This window comes from Prunus avium, chromosome 2 (genome assembly GCF_965620075.1).
Source record: "Prunus avium chromosome 2, drPruAviu1.hap1.1, whole genome shotgun sequence".
Taxonomy (NCBI): Eukaryota; Viridiplantae; Streptophyta; class Magnoliopsida; order Rosales; family Rosaceae; genus Prunus; species Prunus avium.
In genome coordinates this window covers 32,098,430-32,108,649 of record NC_142285.1, presented here as the reverse complement: position 1 = coordinate 32,108,649, position 10,220 = coordinate 32,098,430, and the positions used below count along the sequence as shown (strand labels likewise).

Sequence of the window (10,220 nt, the reverse complement as noted above, 5' to 3'; positions counted from 1 at the left end):
CATGATGAACTGCATGAGCTAGACCATCTCACAGAGCAAGGCATTCAACCATAGTAATGGAATTGACTCAAATATTTTTAGCTCCAGCGAGAAGGGTGTAGGCGTTGTCATTTCTAATATCCATCGAAGTTGAGCTTGATCCAACCAAAGGGAGGAGGCTTCCATTTGATAGGGGGAACAACCTATTTGGGTTTCTTGAGCTTGTGATTCGCCTTCCAGTAGTCTAGGTGAATGAGACTGGCAATAGATAGAACTCGAGCAGGATGGGGTGCCATATCCTTAAAAATGAGGTTGTTGTGAGCTTCCCATATCTACCAGCAGATAAGGAGACCTTTGCAAAATTCATTAAGACCATGTTGGTTATCAGTAGGGTTTAAAGAAGATAACCAAGCAATGTGATCCCCAACAGCAAGAACATGAGCTATAGAACCATGGATACAATTCCAAACTAACCCAGCAAAATTGCAATGCATGAACAATTGATTAATAGATTCAGGTTGATTCCCACAGAGTGCACATTGAGGAGTAATATTGGGAATGAACCTGCTAGAAGAAGCCAACCAAACAGTTTGATCTTAGGGGGAACAGTCTGATTCCATAAAACATTAAGCAATTGCGTATTTGGGTGAGGATTAACCTCTTGCATTTGAATTTTATAAGCACTTTTCACTGAGAACAAGCCATTGGGACTAGGTCCCCAAATCATTTTGTCAGTAGTTCTAGAAACAGGAATAGGAATAGCAAGAATATGATTCACAATATATTTAGAAAAGAATAGTCGGTAATGCATCCTTGAGCAAAGAGTTATTAGAAATAAAAGTAGAAATTCAGTTGAATATATCAATAGAAGTTCTTTGATTTAAAGGGATGAGGCTGATTAGTGGGAAGGAGAAAACCCAATTATGGGTCTAAAAACAGATAGAACTCATATCACCAACCAACCAACGTAATCCCTTCAATAATAGAGGTCTAGTATCAAGGATAGCTTTCCATGCCAGAGACTGATCGGAGCATTTCTTTTGTTCAAAGAAATATTTAAGCCTTAAGTACTATTTGGTGACAAGATGAGCCCACCAGTTTTCAGTATCAGTTAGGCACTTCCAGCCTAGCTTAGCAATAGCAGTAAGGTTAAAATGAGAAGCATATCTGATTCCAAGTCCTCCCATTTCCTTAGGGAGGCACACCTGTTTCTAGGCCAGGGGGGCACCTGGTGTCCTTACCCCAAAGAAACTTAATAAAGGGTGTCCCTCAATAGAAGGGAACTGTATATATATTTTAAACGAATTTTAATAAATTTAAAATGTTAAGGAAAAAAAAAGTAACCGCTAGCTAATGTCAGCACACCTTTAATAGCAGCCCTTGAATCCATCCATTAGTTTCTAGTTGCACAAAATGATCCACTGATCACACCCACACATTCTTCCTCCTATTAGGCAACACATGCGTTGAGCTCACCAAAAAAAAAAAATTGACCTGAGCTACGGTTAAGCTACATGTGACCTGAAGAAGGACTAAAGAGCTAAATGTGGCCTAATTTTTTTTTTTTGCTATGTTGGTGATAGCCTAATACAAAATAACCATGCAGTCTAATGACATGGGTTTTGGACCAAACTTGAGATGATTCCGGCTGGTGCAGCAGCTTTTGTTGACTGAAAAAAACTTGAGAACTGCTTGAAAAAGGTTGTATCCTGGACCCAAATGTATTTTATTTTGTTATTTTAGCTTTGCAAAGTGGTTTCTCAAGAGTCAGTGGACCGGACAATGGAGGCAAAAAAGCCCAAAGCCTAGCATTCTCTTTCAGAACAAAAAAAATTCAAATGGTTCTAATGGAGATTCTCTATTTAGATAGCAACTTTCTCAGGCCTGACCAGAATTTAAATCAATCAAAAGAGACTTTCTTTGCAACACCCATTTGGTGGCTGATATACAAACTCGATCACATAAAAACTCTTACATGAGAACCAAACCTAGATTGTTTGGGGGACAAGTCCCTCACCAGTTGTATATAAGGGAATGTTTTTCCTACCCAACAGAACAGACGACACAAGGTATAGAGTTTAACATCTATTTACTAGCAAAACCACTAAAAGATAGATCTGTTGGGCTTTGTTTCTAGGTGAAGAGGGTGGATCTACAACATTCATTAGACCATGTACAAGAAAAGAGAAGAAAAAATGTCAATTGTTAGTATCCATTAGTGGCTTTTTCAAAGTCCATACAAACAAACTAGGCTACACAACTTGGCAGTGTATTGTGTCAGATAAAAACCAAAAAATAGAAGCGAAAGGGTTCTATACAGTTCAGTCTACATAGGCCTCAACAGAAAACCATATACAAAGAAAAACCAAAGTCACAAAGCAGGTAGCATGTATCTGTCAAAAGAGGTTCAGCAGCATCTTCTTTGAGTACATATTACAGAGCCTCCTTCTTGAGCATAGTAACTGATGCATCCTTTAACTTACATATTCCAACTCACATACGCTGAATTTCATCTGGAATTGAACAAGAAACCATGCATGTAAGATCAAAAGATCAACAGCCTCATCTTGATCACCTCCTGTCTTTGCCTATGTCATTGCCACTAACATGTTAACCAGCAGAATATGAATTGCCACTACTCTGTACATTTCAGGCCACTTAAATAAACCTGGGATTGAATTACTGTCCTTCCAATCTTAAAACCCGGAACCACTGTAAACCCAACTTTCATCCTGGTTGTACCTGGCAACAACAATCTCCTAGTGACATCTTCCATATACACCATCGAAAAATCTATGCCTCTTTCCACTTGGAATATCTCAACCGCTGGATCAAAGGAGTAGGCCAACTTTTGGAGCATCCATATCGAGCTAGCCATGCTAACGAATGAATCATAGAATACACTCAAAGACCTCCATGAACTCAACACAACTTGGTTTCTATCCAAATTACTAAAAATTGAAGATTCCATGGTGGGGTGGATAATCTCTTGATACTTGCTCTCACAAAATCTTGAAAATTCACAGTTTTGATTCCTACTTAACAACTCCATTGGATTGCTTGACGCGTGCTCAAGTAATTGCTTCAAAGAAGCCTTATTCTTATCCAATTCCGGACCATGCCCATTACACAACATTTCACTCTCATCTAAACCAAAACCTTTTGAATCAAAACCTTTGAACATTCCCAAACAAACATATGACAAGAAAGCATACCGGTTATGCGCTTTTTTAACATACTCAATATCAGGATGAACTAAATTAGCAGCCAAATCTAAATCCCACCCAGCTTTCTCCATCAAAGTTATCAAAATTTTAGTAAATCTGTGTGTTAATCTACAAGCATCATGTAGAACCGAATCAAAGACTCTAACGGACAACAAAACTTCACAAGGAGAATTCAAAGTAGCAGATAACCTCTTAGATAGTTTCAAATTAAACTTTTGAATCTCACCCAATTTTTTCCTCAGAGCCATAACTTCATTGTCTTTTTGATCAATCTCTGTCTGTAACCTGTTGGACATGGTTCCCAAAGTCCTAAGCTTGCTCTGATTCTCTTGCACCTGAGCTTCCAAGCAAGACCCAATTGGAATATCAGAACCAAAATTAGAACTTGTACAAAAATCTCTATAAAAATGCTTGAATTCTGAGAGCCTCTGAAGGTGAGAGATCAGAGCTCGATCAGCTGCCTTGAGATTTTCTTCAACAAAAGGCACATGGGCAGTCTGTAATTGAAGGTACGAAGCTTCAAACGACGAAACCGTAGCAAAAATCGACGAAAGCAGAGTCTGGGTCATCTGGGTATTGAAAGGTCTGATCTGGGTTCTGCTCAAAGACCTTGTAACCGCCGAAAGCTCTGGTTTCTTCATTTGGGTTTCACTCAAATTAGGCTTCGTCGGTGTAATTTGTAGCTGTGAGTCTTTGTGGTCCGCCGCTGCTCCGTCTGGTTTGATGACGACGACCTTCTGGTCTGTGATGACCTCTTCAGCAGAGTCGAGAAGTGCTAAGCTATCGGAGTCCTCAGCTTCCTCTTCAGCGAAGAACTCGAAAGTTTTGGTCTTGAAAGCGAGAGCGAATTTCTGAAACATTTCAGAGATTTGTGGAGGTCTCGAAGAGCCATCATCCATTTCTGTCATTTTCTGTTCTTTTTCGCCTTCAGCCTTGTGTTTGCTTTGAAATGGAATTGAATTGAAAGTTTCAATCTTTCTTATCCTTTCTCTCCGTACAAAGAAGCGAGAATTCTTGAGCTCTACTCTTTTTCTCGCGGAGGTGCTTTGAATGTCTTGGAAGGAAGGTATTATTTGTGTGTGGGTTTGGCTTGCTGGTGCTGGAAGCCTGCGCTTCTCTTTTTCTTTCTTTGTATTTTTATTTTCATTTTTCTATTCAATTTATCTGTATATCAATCACATTTTTTATTTTTTATTTTTTATTTTTTATTTCCTCACAAGGAGAAACCCCTCCCTAGACTCCTAGTTATGCTGACTCTTCCCAGATTTGGGTAACGGTAATAAGTATGACGACTAGAATAATATGATGGGTACCTTTGGTCAATGACAGACCAATTGTTAATTTTGTTTAGATGGAAATGTTGGAGACTATAGGCTCTTTGGTGAGATGCATTTTCTTTATGTGTTCTTTTCGTTTTTATGCAAGCGAGGGGTTTCAAACACAAAATCTCGAATATAAGGATAATTATTCTTAGCCATTTGAACTACAAATCACTTACTTTCTTTATGTTTTATCCTCATGAAACAGAACGATTTCACAAAATGATTTCACATATTATATTATGAGATTCTCAAAACTATTGATATATTTACGTTTGATTTTCTAACCATCACTAACAATGAGAGCTACAGTTGAACGAAAGTGGACGCAGTGTTTATTATTTTTCTATTGGATTTTTGAGAGGTTGAAATAAAGATATTGAACCCCAAGTATTAAATGGTGCACTTGATTTCCACGAGGTCAGTTGATACAATGTGATTTATAGCAGGAATTTATGAATGTGAAGTGAGCCATTTGCTGCCTGTCCTTCACTGTCGCTAGTATTAGTACATGAAGTAAATGAAAACTAAACTGAAAGAATATCAAATTCTGAGCAAGTAAAATAACTGTATGAAAAATCATCTGATTCACAGCATGTGCTGATAGGGTTTGAAAGAGAAGATTGAGTTAATAGATTTGTGGGGTGTGGATTGAGTTGGAAATTTATTTCGTACCTGTCTTAAATATAAAACAGAAAAGAAAATGAAATGAAATGCAATCTTGGATCTTCCTTGCTCTGCGACATGAACCAGTGCTTTTTTCCAACTTTTCAACAAAGGGTCTGGAGTTGAATATGAATTAGGCATGACCCCATCATTGATAAAGATTAGGCAGCAGGAATGGTAGCAGAAATTCTGGCTTCCATGTTTTGGGTCTTTCACTTTACTCTCTCAGCATCTAGGTGAATGCTTTATTATATTAAAAGAAGAAAGAAAGAAAGGAAGAAGGGAAAAAAAAGTAGTATTCTGGCTTTAGTCTTGCTGTCATTGTGATGGTATCTTGTACAATGTAGAGGATCAAAACTTTCACTGGTGTGATGATGAACAAGAGTGAACTAAACTACAAAAGTGACTTTGCATGTCTTGCAAGTTTCCCTCTCCTCTGAGTCTCCTGTTCAGGAATGCCATCATTATAGCTTTATTGACCCCTTAATGTGTCTGCTCTTCTTTAGGCAGACACTTTGTAGTGGGCTTCACCTTCCCAAACTCAGGTACAAAATGGATTATAGTATAGATTTGGAATATAAAGATTCATAATTCAGTTGTCAAAATGAAAAAGAAAATCCCCATAAACCCTAATTCAAGTGAGAAGTTGGATTTGGTCCTACCCAATTAGCCTAACCAATGAATGAGTGGAAGCTCAAGGTTATAGAACAAGCATAAATATATAGTTTTTTTTAGTACAAGCGATAGTATAAACTAGAGGAAAGGGGGGTTTCTCACTCACACACTCTACTATGATGCCGTAGAGGTTCGAATTTGAGACCACTATACCCGGTTGGCATAAATATAGAATTTCCCATTGTGTATGAGATGTGAGTTTGATCAATTTTGTGCAACCTTGCAAATACCATCCAAGAGATCCCCTTAGTAGAGTAGTAGGTTAAAAAGCCTTTGACTTAACCAAAATGGGATTATTTTGTTTGGTGAAAACTTGGGCAATGTAAGGTAGGGTAGGTAATGGGTTGTTAAACTTGGTCAAAGTAAGCCCTAATTAAAAACCTCAGAAATAGCAAAGCACTAAAGACTTGCTTTTCCACTACAATGATTAGCATCCTTGATCTTCTTGCTCTGTCGGCCCTGCTTTGAAAAGAAAAACAAAAGCAAAAAACCAAAAAACAAATTTAGTTCTTATAATTAAGAAAAAGAAAATCAACATATATGCAAAGTGATGGAAATCATTAAGCATCCAATCCACCACTAGACAACCATATCCAAACAAAATAAATAGGATTATTTTGTTCTTTTCCTAATTGGCATGTTTTACAGTTGATGGATTCCTTAAATTCTATCTAAAACATGATTAAACAGACAATTAGAAAAGAATAGGTGGTGCCTGCTGGCTCCTGCATGACCCATAAACAGTTAGCTGGTGCTAAAGATTCCACCACTTCTGGTCAAACAGACATGAACCCCAACAACAAGATTTTTATGTTTTTTATTAAATTTATAATTTGTGATTATGACAGTCATTGCATTAAGTCAATGTCAGAGGAAAAAAAAATATTTACTTATCACCCTACCTAACAAGGTTTTCTAATTATTTTAGCAATTTTCTCACATTTAATTAAAAAAATTGTCTTAACCCTGTCTAAATCCATGCAGTTAGAAAGTAGTAGAGTGTTTGACATTTTGGTGTTAATACTTAGTTTAAAGTTTAATTAAACTAAAAGTCGTGATTAATATTAGCAGCACTTAGCATGCGACCGAGATTTTGTTCAACTTGTCTCAACACATAATGATGCCCTCTCTCCCTCTCTACTTGTCTGCATGCGGAGCAGTCTGCCTGTCTTTGTCTGTCCTAATATTATAATGGCCAAATGGTGTGTACAAGGGACCCTCATGCTTTTTCATATAATAATAACAATTTGACCATTATAATATTTGGACAATTTTATTAATAATGGCAAAATTGAAGAGAAAAACCCAAAATAGCCGATCGTTATTTTTTAATTGGTTCTTAGTTTCCGTTTGGTATTGCTTATTTGGGGTGATAAGTAATTTTTAAAAACATTTGGGAAGCTCAGCTCGTTTGGTAAACTATGAGAAAATAACTCATTGTTAAAAATTATCGAGAGAGAAAGCTATAAGGAAAAGCAGCTAATGAGGTGCTTTCATTTTCTGATTATGCAATAATCAATTCCGAAGAGGTGCTGGGTTTAATGAAATTTACAAACTTCTGAAAATACTCCAATTTATTTCACGCAATCTCTTCTCTTTGCGCATTTTCTCCTTCGCATCCTTTTACTTCTTCACGCCATCTCTTTCACAAAGTTCTCCTTCTCTTGAATCTCTTCTATTCTTCCTATTATTTTTTCTTGTTGAATTAATTGAAGCTCACTCCTGAGAAGCCACAAGACTTAGGTAAGAGGCATATTATGTTTATTTCTTCTCAATTTTATTCTTCCTTCTTTCTCTTTAATTTCTAGTGTTTTAACTTCAACAATTGTTGTTGTTGGTTTGTATTTGTCTTTTTTTTTTCTATTCCTGTTTTTGTCACACGGCTGATTTCTCTCACAGCAAATCTAACATCGATTATTTTCACAGCACAACAATGCCAAACTGGTGTGTTAAAATTTTCTAAGAACCAATTAGAAAATCATAAGTTGCTAGTTTTGGGTTTTTCTCTTCAAATAGGCTTTATATGGGTATTGGTATAATATGTAATGTTAGAATTGGCATATTAATGAAAAGCCCAATAATAATAACTATTTATTATTATTATTATTATTATTAATTTTATAATTTTAGTGATCTTGCTTTTTCATATTGGAAACAAAAGGAGTATGACTCGACAATTCCTAAATACATGAAGGGGTTCTAGAAGTACCTGTTTCATTTGGACATTTTTATAAATAAAAAAATATACATGTATAGTGGACTCTCTCGTTTAGTTGTTTTTGTTGGGCCTCTGTTGTATTTCGTGTGTGTGGGTATTTTTTTTGGGCCTTTTCTGAGCCCAGAGAAGTGTGCATTCTGAAATTAGATTGTGTATCTACCCTCATTACAGTCTCTCCATGCAACCGACCCTAGCTTGCTAGACTTTTTCTGGCACAAAGCCCTCATTACAGTCTCTTTTGGATATATGATCTTTTTCTGGCAGCTACAACCCCTCATTACAGTCTCTTTTGTGACTTGTAATGTTTCTCTATCTAATGAATTCTTGATTGGCAAAAAGGAAAACACAGTTATTTTTTTGGCACAAAGCCACTCAAGAAAGTGAACTTTGGGCATGGAGTAGTGCAAATTCTTATAAGATTATAAGATGGGGATAAATCCCACAAAAAAGGTGGAAATTTTGAACAAACTGGACTTGGATCCAATACGAATATTGGAGAGGTTGGACCCATACTATTACTGTTTTCAATCTGTCCATATTGTGGTCGAGAGGGTTCAATATGGGTACTTCTATTCTATGGCCCAACTTGTGCCTTACCCACAATTTGGCCTCAAACAAAACCTTTTTTTTTTAAAAAAAATTTATTGAGAGATTGCGTCAAAGGTAACCTAAAAAGAACTAGATTTCGTTTGATTTAGAAAATGAACGGTTCCGATTATAGTATATATGGTGAAGATTTGTTAATCATAACATGTTGGATAAGAAGATATATGTCAAATAGCATTTCTATAGAGAATCACTTCTTCATATAAAGTGATTATATGGAGAAGTACAAAAATCACTCCAAAACGAGCCCTAAGTTTGTCCATTTAGGAATCTCAAATTTCAAGAATTTGTACACACAAAAATCATAGAGGTATTTGCTTCTTAACCCATAAGCAACTTACCTGCTTTTCTTCTTTCTTTCTTTTTTTGGTCAAACCGCAGGAATAACATACCTGCTTTTCTTTTTCTTTCTTGTTTTTTTTTTGTCAAACCGCAGGAATAACATACCTGTTTTCTTGTTTCTGATGCGAACATACCTGTTTTTTTTATTACAAGGCATTTTTGTACGCTTTTACTTGTAGCCCTAATTTTATAGCAGTATATATAAAGGGGACAGCCATCATTGAGTTGGAGGCTTGTGATCTTCCGGACTTTGAGTCATCTTTCCAAATCACCTCCCTGCACGTAGATTTTACAACTCAGGTATTAAGGGAATTGAAGGATGAGATAGTGTAGTGAATCCCTCTTGTTCATGTTTATCCCCTTTCGTTTTCGGAAGTTGTTTCTATTGAGGGTGGTAGATAACTTCGGTGTCACGGGTGACATGCATGCACTCTTGTGCCTGTCTAGTTCACACAACATCTAGCTAGGCACACTAAATTTTGTGATCAAGGTATTGGATTTTTCATGTTTGGTCATTTTAATTGAGTGATTTGGTTTATTCTTTTTTCTTAATGTAGGTTGGCAGTCGTGCAGTTTATTGACTGATTGATACCATGAAGCCACATTCTAAAGGACGACTAAATTCTAATAAAATTGATCAATCCTTTAGGCAGCATGCTTCTGGTTCCTGTTACGACTTCACCAAGATATCAGAGGCACTACCTTCAGCACAAAACTCCCTAAATCATGAGGCAGTTGATCATTGCAGAGGCCCCATTGTTATGCAGGACGAGAGTGCCTCGTGTGCTTATGACTTTAGCAAGATGTCCGAGGCACTGTCGATCTGCCAGGATGAGGACAGAGAATCCCTTGCATTCCGTCAAACGCTCATCGTAAAGCTCGGAAGGCAAGCCTTCTTAACAACGAAGGAAAGGAGAGAGCCTCTCAAGGTAAAGAAGCCCCCGGCAAAGCCTTTTAATTTTAAGAGAACGCAACCAATGAGTTCGATGTCCATGAGAAAGTGCAGCTAATCAAGCTAGTTCTGTGTAGACTTTTGCCTACATTAAAAGATGTCGATCGGAAAATATTGATGTAGCAAGCATTTATGCTAATAAGTGCTTTTTCTAGAAGTATTTATATTAGAAGAATGTCAAAAAATTTATTGAAAATCAAAGTGCTTTGTGGAACCTGCCAAATGTTATGAAAATC

The 10,220-nt window shown here is 36.8% G+C and overlaps 1 protein-coding gene across 1 annotated transcript; it reads right to left on the bottom strand.

The window, feature by feature from the left end:
- Positions 1–2,173: 2,173 nt before the first annotated feature.
- LOC110758538 (DUF641 family protein (DUF641)) lies at positions 2,174–4,347 on the bottom strand. The gene has a single exon (XM_021960414.2). The coding sequence runs from the start codon at positions 4,112–4,114 to the stop codon at positions 2,615–2,617; it is 1,500 nt and encodes a 499-aa protein (XP_021816106.2). The 5' UTR covers positions 4,115–4,347; the 3' UTR covers positions 2,174–2,614.
- Positions 4,348–10,220: the final 5,873 nt, after the last annotated feature.